Source organism: Equus przewalskii, chromosome 10, assembly GCF_037783145.1.
Source record: "Equus przewalskii isolate Varuska chromosome 10, EquPr2, whole genome shotgun sequence".
In the NCBI taxonomy this organism is placed as follows: domain Eukaryota; kingdom Metazoa; phylum Chordata; class Mammalia; order Perissodactyla; family Equidae; genus Equus; species Equus przewalskii.
Genome location: NC_091840.1, coordinates 44,948,836 through 44,969,684, shown reverse-complemented (window position 1 = coordinate 44,969,684; position 20,849 = coordinate 44,948,836). Strand labels below are relative to the sequence as shown.

The 20,849-nt window shown below is 38.0% G+C and overlaps 1 protein-coding gene across 4 annotated transcripts in view; it reads left to right on the top strand.

The window, feature by feature from the left end:
- The window catches only part of YWHAE (tyrosine 3-monooxygenase/tryptophan 5-monooxygenase activation protein epsilon), a 41,376-nt gene extending 22,288 nt beyond the window's left edge, over nucleotides 1-19,088 (top strand). For 2 of the 4 annotated variants that reach the window (XM_008514777.2, XM_070562855.1), the window contains exons 2-7: nucleotides 6,477-6,676; nucleotides 9,497-9,603; nucleotides 10,292-10,498; nucleotides 13,046-13,182; nucleotides 16,432-16,478; nucleotides 18,146-19,088. In XM_008514777.2, coding sequence (XP_008512999.1) covers nucleotides 6,477-6,676; nucleotides 9,497-9,603; nucleotides 10,292-10,498; nucleotides 13,046-13,182; nucleotides 16,432-16,439 — 659 coding nt within the window. In that variant the 3' untranslated portion in view covers nucleotides 16,440-16,478; nucleotides 18,146-19,088. The remainder of the gene's footprint in view (nucleotides 1-6,476; nucleotides 6,677-9,496; nucleotides 9,604-10,291; nucleotides 10,499-13,045; nucleotides 13,183-16,431; nucleotides 16,479-18,145) is intronic. The other 2 variants (XM_008514776.2, XM_070562854.1) reach the window with 1 other exon arrangement.
- Nucleotides 19,089-20,849: the final 1,761 nt, after the last annotated feature.

The window sequence follows — 20,849 nt, the reverse complement described above, 5'->3', positions numbered from 1 at the left end:
CATCTGTGCCCATCTTCCTCAACTTTATATATGGGACGCCTTCCACAGCATGGCTGGCTGAGCAGTACCAAGTCTGCACCCCGGATCTGAACTGGTGAAGCCCGGGCCGCCGAAGGGGAACGTGCGAGCTTAACTTCTGTGCCACCTGGCCGGCCCCCAGAGGGAATCCTTAAACAGGTTTCATTTACCTAGGGAATATTTTCGTCAAGCCTACCAGAATGTATTTCTCAGTCTATTTAATGTCTTTGTCTTACCCCCTTCATTCTTCCATCAAATGTTTGTGTGCCTTTTGTGGCATTAGGTACTGTGCTCTTCTGGGAATAGAGATAGAGATAGAGACACAGTTATACCCTTTTAGGAAGGTATTATTTAATGGGAAGAAAAACACTGATTCTCAATAAAGAGAAATGCAAACATGGATTGGAGAGCGGAAGGCTTCACAGAATAAGATATTTGAGTTTGATCCAGAGGGATGAATAGTTTCCTAGGCAAAGAGGAAAGCTCATTGGCCACCTCATCAACTTTTAGATAAAGCGAATGCAAGACCTCTGCAGACGCTTGAGTGACAGAACCTTTTTAAGGCAGTGTCTGATGCTATGGTCCTTTTCTTCCCTTGGGGTGATTATCTTCTGTGTTCTTGGATTTAAGAATTTCTTGTTTCCATGAGCACTCTACTTAAAAAGTTAGTCAAATGTGGTGAAGAGCTCCGGCATTTAAGTTAGATTGGGTTTGAATTCTAGTTTTACCACTTAGTAGCTGTGTGACTTCAGGCAAGTTATTCTAAACTTTAGTTTTCTGTCTTTAAAAGTCAGGATTACATGTTGTAACAGCTGGCCAACATTTTTTTCCATGTTGGGAGAAATTATGGTTACAATCCTTGTGCTTTGGTACGAGGTACGTTAAACCTGTCAACCAGTTCTGAGCCTGCTTGTTTTCCTGTGACGGGTTCTGAACAGTTTGCTTCTGTCTTGACCCTGGATCTCATTAGAATTGTAGAACTAGACCTGATGGTAACTCCTAGTCAGTCTGGTAGGTGGAGACATGCCCCCCTCTTAGATTTTGTACTCTGTCTTTATAAGGTTAAAAGACTGTTGGAACTCAGCAGAGACTTGATTTACCAGCTGGCAGGGACAATCTTGGGAGAATCAAGTTTTACTGGGATGTTGATCTAGAGATATTAGAGGCATGGGAGTATCTCTCTCTACTAGGCATTGGCAGTAAGTTTTTTTTTTCCCTTCCTTTTTCTCCTCAAAGCCCCCTGCTACATAGTTCTATATTTTTAGTTGTGGGTCCTTCTAGTTGTGTCATGTGGGACGCCACCTCAGCATGGCTTGATGAGCTGTGCCATGTCTGCGCCCAGGATCTGAAGCGGTGAAACCTTGGGCCGCTGAAGCAGAGCATGTGCACTTAACCACTCGGCCACGGGGCTGGCCCGTGGCAGTGTTTTTTGAAGATAGTGTTTTAAGGGGGTTTAACTTGTAGGTGGAAAAAGATGTATTTTAAGCAGGAATAGACCACATTTTAATGTATTAACGTTTGTGTCTCTCTTGTCACTGAAACCGTTTGTCTTGCATCTGGTTTTTTTTTTTAAGATTGGCACCTGAGCTAACAACTGTTGCCAATCTTCTTTTTTTTTCCCCTTTCTCCTTTTTCTCCCCAAATACCCCCAGTACATAGTTGTATATTTTAGTTGTGGGTCCTTCTAGTTGTGGCACGTGAAACGCCACCTCAGCATGTCCTGACGAGTGGTTCCATGTCTGTGCCCAAGATCTGAACCAGTGAAACCCTGGCCCCCCACAGCGGAGCACGCCAACTTAACCACTTGGCAACGGGGCCGGCCCCCACATCTGTTCTTATAAAAAGCAAAGGATCCCCATACAGATGAGTTCAAATAAATGTTCAAATCTGGAGTAATCTGATTAAATCAAAGCACGACTCTGGAGTCATTGCCTGGGTTGTAATCCGCTGAATTTGTGATTTTGAGCAAGTGTAATCTCCATATTCTCTAGTTTCCTCATATAAAATGGGTATGATACTAGTACCTCCTTCAAAGGTCTTTTGAGATTAAATGCATTAATAATACTTGCAAACCATTTGAAACAGTGCCTGACATGAGGTGTTTTTTTTTTTTGTGAATGAGTTTATTGAATGAATGTGTAAATACGTCAGAGAACAAAAACTAAGGACCAAAGCTAAGTTAAAGTCAGTGTGAAAAACATTTGACTCTTCTTCTGGCGGGATAGTCCAGTAACAAATAGAGGCAAGCTGCTTTAATGTAATGGATGTCTAACTAGGCTATCATCATACAAGGAAGGGGAAATGACCTGGAACCAAATATACTTAGTATGTTTGATTAAGATGCCGTTTGAATTGTGGGGATTTTATATTTCAGAGTTTTTGTAATAGCCGTGATTTTCAGTCAACTACCCATTGTTCCAACCATCAGAAGTCCCAGAAATTATATTTGACTGCCCACACTTTGTGTACCACACTGCCTGTGCATCCACAAGTAGTGATTCGACTATGAGTTGCAGGTTGTCTGGTCCGTAAGTTATGATCATACTTGGTGCATACAGATTTGCCAGCCTTCTTCCCCTTGCCCAGGAAATGCATAGATCACATTGATAAAATAGTTGCTGCAAAGATGATTTTATGATATACTAGTTGTGTTGAGAAGTTTATGTTAATATAATTGGTATTAATCCTCTGCTGATGGAGGTTTTAAGGGTGTGGCCAGTCTAGAGTTGGATAAATCAGAGCTTTTTCATACACTTTTGGGGTACAGTGTAGTTGGGATCATGTTTCCGTTGTTGACGTTAAAAGGATAAGACCAGTGTTGTCATGAGAGCTTCATTATAGTCATAATTTGTACACATTGGTACAAAGCACTGTTGCAGAACTTTCAGGGGTGGTAGGAAGCTCTTTCATTTTCTGACTCATGCTACTGCTATCCCTTATATGCTACCTTCAGGAGTGGAGGAAGTCCTGAAAATGGGGGGCTAAGAGGAATGGTTGGGATTGTAAAAATAAATAACTCCTACAACTCAGTAATAAAAAGGTAAATAACTTAAATAATTGGCAGATCATCTGAATAGTTTATAAAGAACGTATACAAATGATCAATAAGCTCATGAAAAGATGCCTAATGTCATTAGCCATCAAGGAAATGCAAATCAAAATCTTGTTACCACTTCATATCTACTAGGATGACTATGAAAAAAAAAGGAAAGGAAACTAACAAGTGGTTAGAGTATGGAAAAATTAGAATCATCCTATATTGCTGGTGGGGATGTAAAAATGATGCAGCCCCCCTGACAAACAGTTTGGCGGTTCCTTCCTCAAAAAGTTACTGTGTGACCCTGCAGTTCCACACCTAGGTCTGTATTCAAGAGACTCGAAAGCATACTTTACATGAATTTCATAGCAGCATTATTCATAATAGCCAAGAAGTGGAAATTCAACTCAAAGTCCATTAACCGATGGAATGGATAAGTAAAATGTGGCATATCCATAGAGTAAGTGAAGTATTGATACGAACTGCACTATGGATGACCTTGAAACATGCTAGGTGAAAGAAAGCAGTCACAAAAGACATAGTACATGGTTCCATTTATATGAAATGTCCAGAATAGGTAAATCCATAGAGATGGAAAAGTAGATTGGTGGTTGACTAGGGCTGAGGGAGTTAGGAGTAATACAGCGTGACCGCTAATGGGCATGGAGCTTTTCTTTTTTTGAGGAAGATTGGCCCTAAGCTAATATCTCTTACCAGTCTTCCTCCTTTTTTCTTTTTCTTTCTCCCCAAAGCCCCAGTTGTAAGTCATTCTAGTTCCTCTGTGTGGGATGCCACCACAGCATGTCTTCATGAGTGGTGTGTAGGTCCGCGCCCAGAATCCGAACCAGTGAACCCTGGCCTGCTGAAGTGGAGTTTGCAAATGTAACCATTCCGCTATGGGGCTGGCCCTGGAGCTTTTCTTTTTTGAGTGATGAAAATGTTGTAAAATTCATTGTGGTGACGGTTGCACAATTCTGTGAATATACTGAAAACCATTGAATTGTACTCTCTTAATGGGTGAATTGTGAGCATGTGAATTACAGATCAGTAAAGCTGTTATTTAATAAAAGCAGATAACTGCTGCTTCTGTAACTGTACCACAGTCTTTTGTGTGTTGTTTGCGGCTTTCTAAATGAAGGGAATTATTATACTTAATTAAATCTGGGATAGTAGAATATCATTGAGTGTTTTAAATGTAATTCCTCCTCACATTGTAAAAATATTAAATGTTCATTGTTGAAAAATTTTAAAGCATATAAAAGTGAAGAAAATCTAAATCATCTGGAATAGTACCCAGAGACATATCATTGTTAAGTTTTTAGTGGTATGTATTGGATATTTGTGTATAGTTTTTCCATATATAATGTTGCAAAGCCCTACAATTTAAAAGAATTAATGGTCTTTTTGGAGTAGCTAGGTTACTTTTTTAATTGCTCTGTTGGGACCAATTTAGAAAAGGGAATTACTGGTTCACTTCTGAGGCATATTTAATTTGTTGTTAGTTTTTGAGATAAACCAGTGTGGAAGTGAACTTGAAATGATAACCTCTTACTCCACTGCTTCTAAATTTAGCCTTTTTTTCATGACTATGGTTACAAAAACAAAATTGGGTGTTTCAAATGAATGCTTTCAGGCTCCCAGAAATGAGTTTATGGTCTTATTACCATATTCCCTACTATTTCTTTTTTCCTGAAAATGCTTCAGTATTGCATTTTTAAAAGTCAACTTTAATGAGATACGGTTTATATACAATAAAATATACTACTCTTACGTCTATAATTCAGTAAGTTTTGATGAATGTATTCAGTTGTTTAACCAACACAGTAAAACAATTCTGTTACCCACCAAATTTCCCTTGTACTCCTTTGTACATAAGCTCCTCACGTCACCCCCATACCTTGGTAATCGCTTATTTGCTTTCTCTCTTTATATTTTGGCATTTTCTTTTTTTTTTTTTTAAGATTTTATTTTTCCTTTTTCTCCCCAAAGGCCCCCGGTACATAGTTGTGTATTTTTAGTTGTGGGTCCTTCCAGTTGTGGCATGTGGGACGCCAACCCAGCGTGGCCTGATGAGTGGTGTCATATCCACGCCCAGGATCCGAACTGGCAAAACCCTGGGCCACTGAAGCGGAGTGCATGAACTTAACCACTTGGCCACGGGGCCAGCCCCCTGCATTTTCTATAACTTGATTTGAGTGCAGTCGTAAAATCTTTTTTGGTCTGGCTTTTTTCAATTAGCATGATGTTTTTGAACTTCATCCATGTTACTTGTATCAGTAGTTCATTCTTTTTTATTCTCTAGTAGTATTCCATTGCATAGATGGACATTTGGGTGGTTTTCACCTTTCGTCTATTATGATAAAGTTGCTTTGAACATTTGTATTAAAGTCTTTGTGAAGATATATTTTCATTTCTCTTGGAATGATACCTAGGAGTGGGATTGCTGAGTCTTAACGCTGGTTAACTTTAAAAGAAACTACCAAACTGTTTCCCAAAGACCTTATCATCTTAATATTTCTGTTAATTTCCTGATATTCCTGAAAAGATAATTTTTTGAAACAGATAATGTTCCTGGGATTACACATATAATATAAGGTACCATGAAGTAGTGTTTCATAAGATCACTTCCTGAGTCATACCCTAAGGTACTCTTACTTAAGAGTGTTAGTTAACGTATGCTAAGGTGCTTGTTAAAATACAGATCCTCGGGTTTCATCACCAAAGATTCTGAAATACTAAAGTTGGAGAGCTACATGGTAATATGGCATTTAGTCTTTTCTGAAAGCATATTTTTCATTAGTATGTTTATTCAGTTAGTATTAAGTTGTTTTTGGTTCTTCCTTTGCGTTCACATGCATTGTATTCCCTGTTTTTTCCTATACTTGGCATCTCCCAAGTTTTATCTGGGCCCCTTTCTTTGCTTGCCACCTAGTGGTAACAATTAGGAACCACCAAAAGTTTTGCTGATGAATGAATTCATAGGAGGTGGACAGTGCTCTTCTAAAGGAGGAAGGATAGAAACATCCAAAGATGAGTTTGACTTATTTTTGGAACTAACCACATGCTCAGTGTATGTTTACTATATGAATAAATTCCCTTCTTACCAAGACTTTTTTGAGAAGTATAATTTATTTGTATTTATTTGAAAGAAAATACATTTCAGAGTTTTAAATTTTTAATCTTTGTCTTAAACTGCCAGCTCAATTATTTTTTACTGGGAAATAGGTAGATGTATGTTCCTAGTTCCCTTATTTAATATGAGAATGAGGCCTCCAAATCGTACTACGTTATACTAGGTACCATATGAAGTCATTCTGATTCCATACAACCTTCTACTCTACATTCTTTTGTTCTAGGCTACTGTGAAGGCGTGTTAACAAAACTTAGTTTGTAAGGTCGGATTTTACTTTTTCACTTACAGAAATGGTGGAATCAATGAAGAAAGTAGCAGGCATGGATGTGGAGTTGACGGTTGAAGAAAGAAATCTCCTATCTGTTGCATATAAAAATGTGATCGGAGCTAGAAGAGCTTCCTGGAGAATAATCAGCAGCATTGAACAGAAAGAAGAAAACAAGGGAGGAGAAGACAAACTAAAAATGATTCGGGAATATCGGCAAATGGTGAGATTGTCATATTCTAGACATCTTTAAAGAAAGATGCCTTAGGTGTTGGATTTTTTTGGGGGGGGGGGGGCGGGAAGATTAGCCCTGAGCTAACATCTGCTGCCAATCCTCCTCTTTTTGCTGAGGAAGACTGGCCATGAACTAATTTCCCCTTACTTTATATGTGGGATGCCTGCCATAGCATGGCTTGATAAGCGGTACGTAGGTCTGCACCTAGGATCTGAACCCGTCAACCCCAGGCCACCAAAGCAGAACATGCAAACTTAACTGCTGTGCCACCAGGCCAGCCCCAGGTGTTGCACGTTTTAGATCACAGCCTAGTACACACATGTGTTGTATACATGTGTAACATACATTTTATATTTTAGTGGATTTGCATCTTCTACTCACCTGGATTAGGAGTTACAGGCTATATAGCATTTCAGGACAGAGGTGAAGTACTTTTTTCCCTGGAAGCTGCGGAGGGTGGTGTTCACCTTTGAGCACTGCACAAGTAAATAACTAATTTAATCTTTGTTTTTATTGTGGTAACTGCAAAATACTTCATTGAGTGTCTTGAAATTACCATTCAGGGCAATTTAACAAATATTTGTGTGCCTCTTATATACCACACAGTTTGCTGAGTGCTGTGGATGTGAAGATGAGACAGAATTAGTATCCTTATGGACGTTTTGTTTAGTCATTGTTTTTATAATAGACTAGAAAATATCAGAGGGCATTGGATATTATTTCATGTAGTAATTGTTTCAGATATTATGTATGTGTATATATGTATATTTAATTTTTTTTTACTGTAAGTTTTGGTCAAAAAAGTTTGACAGCCGTTGATTTAGTGCAGTATTTCTCAACCAAAGGTGATTTTGCTCCTCAGAGGACATTGAGAATGTCTAGAGACGTATTTGGTTGTCACAACTTGGAGGATGCTACTGGCATCTAGTAGGGAGAGAGAGAGATGCTGCTAAACATCCTACTATGCATAGGACAGCCCCCCACAAACAATGAATTATCTAGCCCTAAATGACAATATAGTGCTGCTCTTGAGAAACTGATTCTAGTGGAAGAGATAGGCGTAAAAACACACTTAGATACAGTGACGGAAATCACAGAAACAGGCACAAAGTAGCATGAGGAGTGAATTTGGTAGGGAAGGGAAAGGGAAAACTATATTTATTGACTATCTTCAACTCGTTTGCACACTGTTCTCAGTAGAGAGATATTTATAATGTGTATAATTATCTAAGCTACTGAGTTTATTTAATCTTTAAATGACCCTGTAAAAGGTATTGCAGTTTTATAGATGGGAAAACTGAGGTTCTGAGTGGTTAAGTAACATACCTGGGGTCAAATGGAAGGTGGTATCAGTGTGACTGTTCCCTTCAAATATGCTGGAGCAAAGAGTATGGATTGTCAGTAGTCAACTTTGGTGTCTCAGAGGGGTGAGGAAATGAGAAGAGAGAGGAGTCTGTGCGCTAGATTGTGGGATGTGGGCTAAGTAGGAAAGAAAGCAGGAAACAAAGAGGGGAACTGATAAATTGGGAGAAGAGGAAAGATTCAAAAGGCTTGAGGTCTTGATGTGTCCCTAAGTAAGAATAACCAGAGTAAAGGAACTGAAAAAGGAAGTTATAGTCTAGTAGTGAAAGATTAGAATTTAAGAATTCTAGGATATAGCAGCACAGTTAAGGGGTATTGACAAGTGAAGGTCATGGAGTTGAGATCAAGGAACTATGTTGAAAGAAACCTAGGTGATAATAGCTTGGTATACCTTGGTGTGATGCCAGGAAGTCGAGAGAGAGGCTGTAGGCACTCCGTGAATATGGATGAAGGGCCTACAGAGATCTATTGATGGCAGAAATTGGGAAATTAGAATTTGAGGGTGAGTGCTTTGGAGGAGGAGGGGTTTGGAGTAATAGAAAAGTCATACTATAAGTCAGGGAGGAGCTAAGAGAATTCGGAAATCATCCTTCTCATAAAGCAGTCTCTACTTGAAAAGCCACAGTTTATTCAGGGAAGAACTAGTTTTACTTAGGATGGGGATGACATTCTAGGAGGAGAGAGAATGGGAGAATTATTTACAATGGAAAGGAAGTTCCAGAGGGCATGAGAAGAACTTGGAAAAGGTTCAGCAGTGTCACCGCAGATTAATAGAAAATGGGGAGGAAAATGCGTACGTGTTTTTAGAAGTAGTGTGCATTTTTGTCATGATAAATGAATTGAGATGAGTGACAGTATTTACTTCGATGTATAGATCTTTGGTGCCGTAGCTGGCAATGGATCTCTGCCACTAAAGTGATTGGCTATTGAGCTTAGTAATGGTTAGGAATATGAGCACTGGAGGCACATTGCTTGAGTTTGAAGTTGTATTCCATCCCTTATAAATTGTGAGTTTAGTCATGCAGCCCACCTGGGTTCAAATCCTAACTCTGCCTCTTAAGTCCTTAAGTTGGTGATCTTTGGGCAAATATTCATAGTCTTTGTTTTCCCATATAAGTGGAGACAATATTTGCTACCTCATTAAAGAAGTTAGTTAATATAAATGCGTAGCACTTGGTAGTCATTAATCAGTGTAACTCTTAGTTCTGTAGCTGAACTATGAGTTTGGATTTTTTTTTAAAGCACTTAACTGAAAGTATATAGAAAGAAATAAGAATTTCTGTAACCTGGAGACAACTTTCTCTGGTTTTGTATCAAGAGAGGGCAAGAGGATTTGGAGAGAGATGTATATTCTAATGTGGCTCTCTTCCTCAAAACCAGAGGTAGAATGTGTGATAATTTATATAGTTGCTTAGACTTTAAACAATTTGTGACTTTTTTTTTCAGGTTGAGACTGAGCTAAAATTAATCTGTTGTGACATTCTGGATGTACTGGACAAACACCTCATTCCAGCAGCTAACACTGGCGAGTCCAAGGTTTTCTATTATAAAATGTAGGTTCTATACTAAAAGGGAAAATGTCAGATTAAATGTTGGCCCTTTTAGAATCATCGCTTTCTCTCTGTAGGTTTTCAACTTTAAGAATAGTTGTTTAATGTTGGGAGGATAGTTACATGGGAGGAGTGATTCTTAAAGCTTTATTTTTGAATACTCATGTGCAAATTCACTGCTAGTGAAGAATTAGTATTATTGTTGCATTTAAGGATGGTCAGACTATTCGTGTAACAGTGTACTAGGTTTTGCTTTACTTACTTATCTTCATTTGCTTGTAAGGAGTCCGCCGCCCTCCCCGCCCCCTGGCAGCAATGCCTTATTACATAGTTCCATCTTAACATTTTGTATATGTAAGTTTTATTTCATGATTAACAATCTCTTGTGTCATTCTTTGGAACTACTTTTCATATTTAATTCTAGTCTATCAAGTGATAAATTTGTTGATTTTTCAGTTAATTTATCCAGGATTTTGCTTATCTTTGGCAATATGAATTCTCTCAGAAGGAAAACTAAATAGATGATGAGTCTGTCATTTCTGAAGAGACTTTTGAAATTACTGAAGTGTAGTTGTTAATTGTTAAATATATTTTGTTACTTTTTTTATATAGTAATGAAAAATTTTGTTTATTTTCATTTAAGTGGTATTATCCCTAATTCTGTTTTTTTGTTGTTTTTGTTTTGTTTTAGGAAAGGGGACTACCACAGGTATCTGGCTGAATTTGCCACAGGAAATGACAGGAAGGAGGCTGCAGAGAACAGCCTAGTGGCTTATAAAGCTGCTAGTGATATTGCAATGACAGAACTTCCACCAACGCATCCCATTCGCTTAGGTCTTGCTCTCAATTTTTCCGTATTCTACTATGAAATTCTTAATTCCCCAGACCGTGCCTGCAGGTAAGTCTTGGAAGAGAACAAAAGCGCTCACTGTGACAGTGAGGACGGTTCCGAAGGAGAATAGCTGCTTGTTTTGTGTGTGGTTTTCTGGGGCTGCCGTTGTAGACCTGGCCATACAGTAATTCTTTTGGCTCTTAATAGAGACACACCTTTTCTCTATCACTAGGGTAGCAGTTAGGATAATTATGTTGATTGGGAAAATTTTTGTTGGTAGATTGAGAAGAATCTTTAATTTGTTAGAGAGTGGGAGAAGAGAATGAGAGGAATTATCGCAGTAGAATTATCTTTGTTTTTGTATATTAGTTTTTCAGTTTTTGTAAGCAATGTTTTTAATATTAGACTCTTAGTGTACATATCATTTTATATTTTAACATGAACAGTTTTCCATCTCATTAATGTATATTAAACTATTCCCCCATTTGTATTTCACGTTGTTTCCAGTTTTTGGTATAGATACTTTTTTTTGGTGAGGAAGCTTGGCCCTGAGCTGACATCTGTTCCAGTCTTCCTCTGTTTTATATGTGGGATGCTGCCACAGCATGGCTTGAGCAGTATGTAGGTCTGTGCTGAGGATCCAAACCTGCGAATGCCACGCCAGTGGAATGGAGTGCATGAACCCAACCACTACGCCACCAGGCCAGCCCCTGTAGATAAAAATTTAGGGACTTAACTTTACATACAAAGCTTTTTATTTTTTTAAAAATTATGGTAAAATATGCAAAATGTGAAGTTAATGATTCTAATCATTTTTAATTGTACAATTCAGCAGTATTAAATACATCCACAATGTTGTGTAACTGACACTACAGTCTATTTTAAAACTTTTTCCTCACCTGAAACAGGCTATAGCCACTAAGCGATAACTCTCCATGTTCCTTTCCCCCTCAGTGCCAGGAAATCTCTACTTTCTGTCTTTATGAATTTGCCTATTTTAGGTACCTTGTATAATTGGAATAATATGTTTGTCCTTTGTAACTTTAGTATTCTTGAGTATGTAAGCATCAGATATTCCATGAAAAGAGATTTTCCTGCTGTAAGGTGGATTTATTTGAATGGAAACCAATATTAATTTAAAAACATTCTAAAGGGTTGGTTGAGTTTGTCCAATAGATACAGATGGTAACTAAAGAAGCTATAGCTATCTGTTCAGCTGATGGCATTGGTTCAGTCTTTCATTGTCATTCTCCAGTCTGGCTGTCCCACACGTACCTTCACTTAAGTCACCTCCAGGGGCTGGCCCCGTGGCCGAGTGGTTAAGTTCGTGCGCTCCGCTGCAGGCGGCCCAGTGTTGCGTTGGTTTGAATCCTGGGCGCGGACATGGCACTGATCATCAAACCACGCTGAGGCAGCGTCCCACATGCCACAACTAGAAGGACCCACAACGAAGAATATACAACTATGTAGCAGGGGGCTGTGGGGAGAAAAAGGAAAAAAATTTAAAAATCTTTAAAAAAAAAAAAGTCACCTCCATACCTTTGCTTTAACTTGAAGTGTGCCATTTATGCGCTTTTCCTACCCATTAAGATTAGTTCAGATTTGACATCTCATTTCTTCCTCCTCGAGTCCCTGAAGTACTTTCTCCAGAATAGCACTGTATTGGGGCCGGCCCCATGGCTGAGTGGTTAAGTTAGCATGCTCTGCTTTGGCGGCCCAGGATTTCACCAGTTCGAATCCTGGGCGTGGACATGGCACCCCTCATCAAGCCATGCTGAGGCGGCATCCCACATGCCACAACTAGAAGGACCCACAACTAAAAATATACAACTATGTAACTGGAGGGGAGGCTTTGGGAGAAAAAAGAAAAATAAAATCTTAAAAAAAAAAAGAATAGCACTGTATTTTTTTATAACACTTGTTTGTCAATCCTCTATTCTTAGATGTTTTAAGTTCATTTCTTGTGGACTCTCTTTCCTGTTTTCTTTTTCCACACTAGTGTCCAGCATCACTTGGCTGTACATAGTACCCAGTACTCAATAAATGTGGATTTTCTTTCCTTTAAACAGTAGTAAATAGTTACAAACCAGTTACTGCAATAAAAAAGAGAATAAAAAAATTGTAGTAAGTGGCTTATATGATCATATTTTCGTGTGTTCTGTATTGCCTTTTTCATTAACTTTAAATTCTATTGAATTAACTGGAATATTATCCAGAATTTTCTCTTTTTGCATTAAAACTTTATTAAATGAGCTCTTGACTAGAAGTTGAAAATACCTTTATTGCCTATATTTTGGTGGTGCCTTAGGATGGAGTTTGGGCCGTATATTCTTTTTACTGATAAGCTTGTCGAAAGCATAGTTAAGAAGTGGTGCTCCTGAAGTTCTGTTAGCTCCATAGTTGCTAGATTACAAAATTAAATAGAAAGTTCATTTTCATCAGTTATATCTGCTTTTCTTTTATTTCAGTGCCTAAACCCAAGTGCTGCATGTCATTATTACATACTTTGGCGTGACTGAAGAAAAGATTAATAGCTGACTTAAATCATTTCTCATTCTGTTTTTGAGCTTGTTTACATTTTTTTTGGTAACACTTTTATGTAAATACTTGCAGGTTGGCAAAAGCAGCTTTTGATGATGCAATTGCAGAACTGGATACGCTGAGTGAAGAAAGCTATAAGGACTCTACTCTTATCATGCAGTTGTTACGTGATAATCTGACACTATGGACTTCAGACATGCAGGGTGATGGTAAGGAAACTGAAGTTAAATGTGTCTCTCTCAGTTGTTGATCTTTTTACTGTTAGAAATTCCTTGGTATTTCTCAACATCACACTACAATTTAGACTCACAGCCTGTCCTCTAAACTATCAGATTTTAATTAGACCAAAAGACATGTTTGGAAAAGGGCATCTTTTGTTAATATTCAAAGATTTTAAAGTTTTGCTTCTAATAATGTTTGCTAAACTTAGTTTAACCTCTTTTCCCTCACTGTTTTGAAAGATGGAGAGAGAGGAAGCAGTTCATTTATCTTCCTCAGATGCAGTGGTGGGGGGTGTCTAAGGTTAATTGTATTTCAATGTTGTGGTCACTTTGGCTGAATGGTATCCTCAGGTTAAAACTAGATGATATCAGTAGATGTTTATGAAGCATCTTCTCTGTATGGAAATTTTTATTTAAAAAAGGAACTAGTTTCCCTTTGTATTCTATAGAGCAAATGGAATGTTCTGCCCTTGGGTCCTTATTTTAGAGTTTTTGATTGTAACAGTTACCTGGAGTACTTTACAAGACTTAATCTTGTAATGGGGCGTGGGAGCTTGATGTTTATTCTACATGTAAAAGCCCAAATCTGTCACATTTGTTGATTTTTTTTTTTTTTTAAAGATTTTATTTTTTCCTTTTTCTCCCCAAAGCCCCCCAGTACGTAGTTGTATATTTCTCGTTGTGGGTTCTTCTAGTTGTGGCATGTGGGACGCTGCCTCAGCGTGGTCTGACGAGCAATGCCATGTCCGCGCCCAGGATTCGAACCAACGAAACACTGGGCCGCCTGCAGCGGAGTGCGCGAACTTAACCACTCAGCCACGGGGCCAGCCCCTACATTTGTTGATTTTTAAAGCATGCTTTCTTCTGCCCCTTTCCAAAGAATCACTTTTTTAAAATTTTTGTTTATTTTTTATTTTTTATTTTTGAGGAAGATTAGCCTTGAGCTAACTGCTGCCAATCCTCCTCTTTTTGCCGAGGAAGACTGGCCCTGAGTTAACATCTGTGCCCATCTTCCTCTACTTTATATGTGGGATGCCTACCACAGTATGGCTTGACAAGCGGTGCCATGTCTGCCCCCGGGATCTGAACCGGCGAACCCCAGGCCACTGAAGCAGAATGGGTGAACCCAACCGCTGCGCTACTGGGCCGGCCCTAGAGTCATTTTTATCCACTGTAGATCATTGAATGCGGGGATGATAAACTAGTGTGACATGACCATTATGAGATAGTTTTGCAGTTGGTTATGGTGGTATGGGGAGTAGAAACAGTTTGTTGTTTTAGCTGCAGATCCTTTAAGAGTGTATTACCCAAAGTGAAGTGGAGGTTGCTTTTCTTGAAGCTACCTGAAGTCTCTGTTGCTGAACATGCTGTACTGTCTTTGGAAGCATTCTGCTTTTCAAACGTGCCTCTGAAAATGGGTATCAGGGCATGTATGTTGTCAATTTGTTTGCTCTGGAAGGATAAAATCACATTTTAAGCTTAGGTTATGGTACTAAAGTAAAAATTAGGTGACTCAGCTCCTAAAGCTCACCAGCTCTATGAAGTATTTAGATACTTAACCTAGATGGGCTTGAGATATGTGGCACTTGTGATGACCTACTTGGACAATTTTCCAACAAAGCCAACTGGAGCCACAGATTGCTTTTCAACACAGCACTTTAGGCACCTGCTATCAGTCTATGGGACTCAAAACCAATTTACTGTCTCTGAACTAATGACTTCAGGTTCCTTCCAGCTTTAAAATTATATTGTATACTAACAATAACTGCTAAGAAGATTGGCCTAACAACTGAGGACTCTTCAGAGTCACCCCCAGCTCAGAGAAGACTAGTCTCTCTCTGCCTGTTTGAGGGGATAAAAAGAAAGCATGTGGAGAGTTTGGTAAGCGGGATTGACCTAAGTAAGCTATACCCTCTGACCTCTGGGGAAATTTTTTTGATGGTGAAAATAACAAGGTGACCTGGGTTGAAATGCTTTATGTTCTTTTTGACATTTGATGCCAGGTCTTTATAACTAATTTGCTAGATAATAAAATTAAATAGAAATCTAGTTTATATTTTCTTGTGCCACTCATGTTCATTATCACTGATAACCAAGAATTTATTAATCAGAGTAGACCATATGTCACTCCATTTTTATACAGAACTGAAGGTAGTACTCTTTTTCTTGATTATTGAGCATTATTTTATGAAATGGATCATTTAAAAATAGGCTTTCTTTAAACTGTGTTTTCATAGTTGGGAAGGTTCTTTGTACAAAAATGTTTTACTACATTTTAGCACAGATTTCTCTTTAATCACCAGTTTTTTTTTAATCTAGTGAAATCCAATTGCTTCCTTATCACTTTGTAAGTTGCACAATTGATTAAATTTGGTTGAAACAGACTAATTTTCATTTAAGAGCTTTGTCATAAAATAACTGAAATTATGAAACATGGTAGTTTAACGGTGAAAAATTCAAGTAGTCTCTTGACGTCAAATTCTTGTAAAATTAACAAACTCTCTGAATTTACAAGTTATCGTAGGTACTAGGAAATTATTTGCCAGTTTTGCTAAAAGGGATGATATTAAATGTTTTCTTAAATTGGTTTTGTGACAAAATCAATGAATGTAGAATTGCAGTTATGGAATTGGCAGTTTTCCAGGATGTTACTTGCATTTAGTTTAAGGATTGTTTAGATGGTTTTCTCCTTTTTTACTTTGCTATGAAAAATTATATCAACAAACATTTGAATTGAGGATTTCTAAGGGAGGATATGTATGTGTTTTACTTACACACTTTTATGTTTTTTAACTGCCGAATATGTTAATGTCTGTCCACGTGTGTTGGAAGGTAGTTGTTTCAAGAGCTCACCACTTTTTCTTATCAAATGATTTCAGTCCTGTTCTCTTAACCTGTGATCAGAGGACTGTTTGATACACAAGTCCCTAGAGAGGAAATGTGTGTTCTTTCTGTCCCTTCCACTCCTCCCCCACAATCTAGGAACAGGGGGCAAAGAAATACATATCCAAGGAAACCTTTTTTTCCCCATGTGCCTTTTAAGAGGGTGTTATTTCATCCTCTTAAAGGTAAAAGAAACAGATTATTTCTTAGAGTGAAGTTTATACAAAGTAAAAACGACCGAAATCTGACTCCCCTAATCATTGATGTTTTCCTTTGTCCTGTTCTCTTGGTTTATTTTTCTTGTGATGTTGCTTTCATATGATTGTTCTCCCTCCGTTTCTCCTTGCAATATAGATTCCTAAAGGAAAATCCAACTCTTCCTTTCCTAAAAACTCTACTTTGTAAGTCATTCTCATGGCACAGTGAATTCTGCTTTTAGTTTTGGTTCTTCACTAATCATGCCTGCATATCATCACCCTGTCGCTTACAAAACTGCCTGTTCTATGTTCCAGGATGTGAAACCTTCTAAGACGTTTATGGTCTGCTACCCCTTTCTACCTCTGGTTCGGTGTGACTTAATCTGACAATATTTTTATGCCAAAGTTAGTTGGAACTTTTGGCAAATCTGATGGTTGCTTATGAGTGAATTAGAGTGTGCTCTTTTGTTGTATGTTAACCATATTTTGGCAATGTATTGCTGTTAAAAATGAGAGTGAATGTTGTTATTTCCTAAATTTGAATACCTTCTTATCTTTGGGGAACACTTGGGTGGTCCGTTTCTTTCCTCAGTAAATGGTTATTTTTGTCTTTCTTTGCATGTCTTTTTCTATATGTGAGTCAAAAATCTTTATGTGCATTAAGTACTTTTCTAAGTCACATATCAATGTCAAACATTTTTTTCACTAAATAAATAAATAAAATAAAACTATCTTTCCTTAATCTTTGTTGCCTTGACAGCATTTATCATTTATCATATCAAGGTCTTCAAGACTATTTAAAAGCATTCCTCAGGGTAAATGCTTTATGTCTGTAGGCAGCCAGTCTTGGTGTCATTTGTCCATCCTAATTAATTTAGTAAGCACTATGAATGGATGGATTGTCCGAACTGTCGTATTATGATTGTTGGATTAGTTAATTGACTTCATTTTGATTCAAAGTAGTAACTCTGTAGGAATTACAAGTGGTTTGTTAAAACACAAAAGAATGTAACTTTTACCTGTTTTTTTTTTTTTTTTTTTTTTTTTTTTACAAAAGCCTGCATGCTTCTTTATTATGGCTGATTAATGCTTATTAATAGGTAGACGATTTTTCAGTGAATAGGCTGGCTTTCTGTTGCATGTCATAGTGCAGTTGAAACTCCTCAGGCTGATCATCATGTTCAAAGGGGAAGGAAAAATGGCATGAGAGAACTGGTCCAAATGCCCTTCTTTAATAACCTCAGTGGTTTGGATTACTTTGAGCATGCTGTTTCTCTCTGGAGTGAGAAATCTGTTTTATGGTTTGATGTGACTGGCCAAGATAGAAAATATATAAAATATTCATTTACAAAAACAGAACCTTCCCTCCAAAACTATAGAACTCCTTTGGAGAATTTTACTGCTCAGATCTCTTTATTGAAGCATTTCTGATCTGAAGCATTTCTGATATGGAGCTTGTGGGTAAATTAGATTTTTCCGAAAGTTTTAAAATACTCTTGATTCTTGAAGAGGCGAGGTTATTGAGAAAGAGTATTTTGACGCAAGATATACATGAAAGCTTGAAAATCATTTTAATAGTATGGTTACTTTGGCTGTCTATTTTAAGAGCTTACTTAGCATAAAAACATTGACTTTTACTATGAATCATTTTTTTTTCATCTTATTGACCATTCAGGACCTTGATCCAACAGGCACCTCTTGGCTTAGGCATTTCAGGTGTCCAGGATGGTAGAAGTCCTTTGCCTGTCTGTGTTTAATACCAATTGTAGCAAATATAAGGAGTCTTTATGCTTGGAATGATACCTTTGTTTGTGACCACAACAGCCTAATTGAGTTGGTATGAAATAATTGACTGTCATTCTTCTTTGCAGGTGAAGAGCAGAATAAAGAAGCGCTGCAGGATGTGGAAGATGAAAATCAGTGAGACATAAAAGCCAACAAGAGAAACCATCTCTGACCACCCCACTCCTTCCCATCCCACCCCCCCTTGGAAATTCCCCCATTGTTGCTGAGAACCACCAAATCTGACTTTCACATTTGGTCTCAGAATTTAGGTTCCTGCCCTGTTGGTTTTTTTTAAAACAGTTTTCAAAAGTTCTTAAAGGCAAGAGTGAATTTCTGTGGATTTTACTGGTCCCAGCTTTTAGGTTCTTTAAGACACTAACAGGACTGCATAGAGGCTTTTTCAGCATTACTGTATTGTCTCCTGCCAGGTGTGGCAAGATCAACATTAGAAATGGAAGTTACATTTGAAAGCCATTAGACTTCTAGGAGATGCAAGCATCTAAGAGAGGGGTTAATCACACTATAGAGGCATAAGTGGTATCATTTTTCCTTTTTCTAATTGTTAAATCGAATTTTATACCAATGTTTAAAATTAATTGAGTGTTAGCTTGAGGTGGTTAAAGGTTGTTTGGGGAATTTGTTGTAATGGTTTTGCTGTAAAAAATGTTTCAAACTCTGCTGAAATGTTGCTGAAAAGCATGGTGCTGGTAACAGTTCAACAATCCGTGGCTGCTCATTCTTGCCTACTTTTACTCTCCCTCTGAAGCAGGTTAGCATTGAAGGTGGTATGGAAAAGCCTGCATGCGTGTTCAATTCTTTGTTTCTTCTCCTTCCCTCTCCCCCTGGGCCCCCCCTCCCCTCCTTCGCTCGCTCAACCTCTTTTGTTCAGTATGTGTAACTTGAAGCTAATTTGTACTACTGGATATCTGACTGGAGCCACAGATACAGAATCTGTATTGTTCTTACTGAAACACAGCATGGAATTAACATTAAACTTAAATAAAACAAACCTAAATTAAAAATGCCAAATATCATTGCGCCTCCATCCTTTATCCTTCTAAAATAAAATCTCTAGTCTAAACACATTGACGGTATTGTTTGCCTGAATGTGAAAAGATCCCTTTTCTTTTCCCCCCCCCCCATAAATCCCTTGTCTGTTTCCCAGAGATGATGTATATTTTTGAAAAAAATTACTGTAACTTGGTTGTGAAGAACACTAAGTAGTCCAAGTGAATTCGTTACCTATCCTGTCTTCTAAACCAGGTAACAACATGGTATTTATTTTAATCATTAAAGTACAAATGCATATTTAATACAAGGTGTAATTATGGATCATTTTCTAGCATGGAGTTTTGGGTTTTTTAAACCAAATAAGGCTGAATGTTTCAGAATAATCCTCTTTAGGCTGAGGTGAAATTACTCCACCCCCTACTACCACCACCACGGTTAGTGGCAGGAACAGAAATGTTGAATTCATTCTCAGTAGTACGTGTACACACGGTAAAAAATAGTATAGCATCTCCCTTACTAGAAACACTCAGTGTAAGTAGTTTCTTCCAGGGAGTGTCTATATACATGAATGTGTGTAGGTAGGTAGTTAATATAGATGATTCTGTATCAGGCATTTAGATTTATCTCAAATGACTGCCTAACATTCATGTACTCGTTATTTTTCCTTTAACATCAGTTGACTGCTTTTGGACGTTAGTGTTTCCAGCCTTAGTATTGTAAATGGTGCTGCAGTAAATATCCTTGTAACAGTCTCTACGTAAATATTTGCATGTTTATCTGTATGATACATTTCTAGACTTCCTGTGTCAGAGGAACATACACTCTGGGTAACTACTGTCCGTTTCCCTCAAGGGGTTTGTCCCACTTTCTTGCCCCATCAGCGATAGAATACCAGCTCCATCACCACATTGCATTCATTGCTAAATGAGATGCTGACAGCAAAAATATGGGCTTAAGTTCTTAGTAGTAAAGACAGGAAGTGAACAGATTAGTGATATCCTAATAGTTTTTATCTTACTAAAATATATGAGAGTATGCCAGTAATTAAACAATCATGTTCTCGTGAGTTGCTTTTCCATCAGATAGTTGGAGACAGTTATATATAAATCGTACTCTGGAACCACATCCAAGACATTTTCAGGGTGATTTGCTCTTTTTCCAGCAGGGAACTGGCCAAATGCCTGCTGCATCTTGGTCCCAAACTGGAGGAATTGATAAAGTTCTATCGCAGATTTTTAAGGAAACCAGTAATGGATTCGGGTTTTGCAGGCTGCTCCCACACTAAACGCTAATGCATAGAATGCCTGGATTTGAAGAGTGCAAATAAACTTAGGTGGTAATGTTTTTACAAAATAGCTTGGGGTGGTTGTCAAGTTCAGTCATCACGTGGGTTGGTTTAGTGAGAGTTCCTTAGTTGGCTGTGTAGACTTCATTGATGTATTCAGCCAACTCAGGATGCCATGAGCATTTCCAAGGATGTGACATTCTTAGCATGGAGAGAGAACCAGTCACCCAGGAAACCTGTGAAGGAACTTAAGAAGGAGAACGGTGACTGGTACAGGTCTTTAGAAAGATCTGCATCAAAGATTGGAAGATGTAACCAAAGAAGACTGCAGAAAAGTGACAGCTGTGTAAGGACTGTCACTCCCACTTCTGTGGCCTGGAAAAGTTTTTTACAGCTCTTGGTTTAGTCATTTTTAAGCATCAGTTGACTTCAACAGAATTTCTAGTTACCATTACAACTTGAATGAAATTAGTGTTAATTATAGTTCTTAGTGC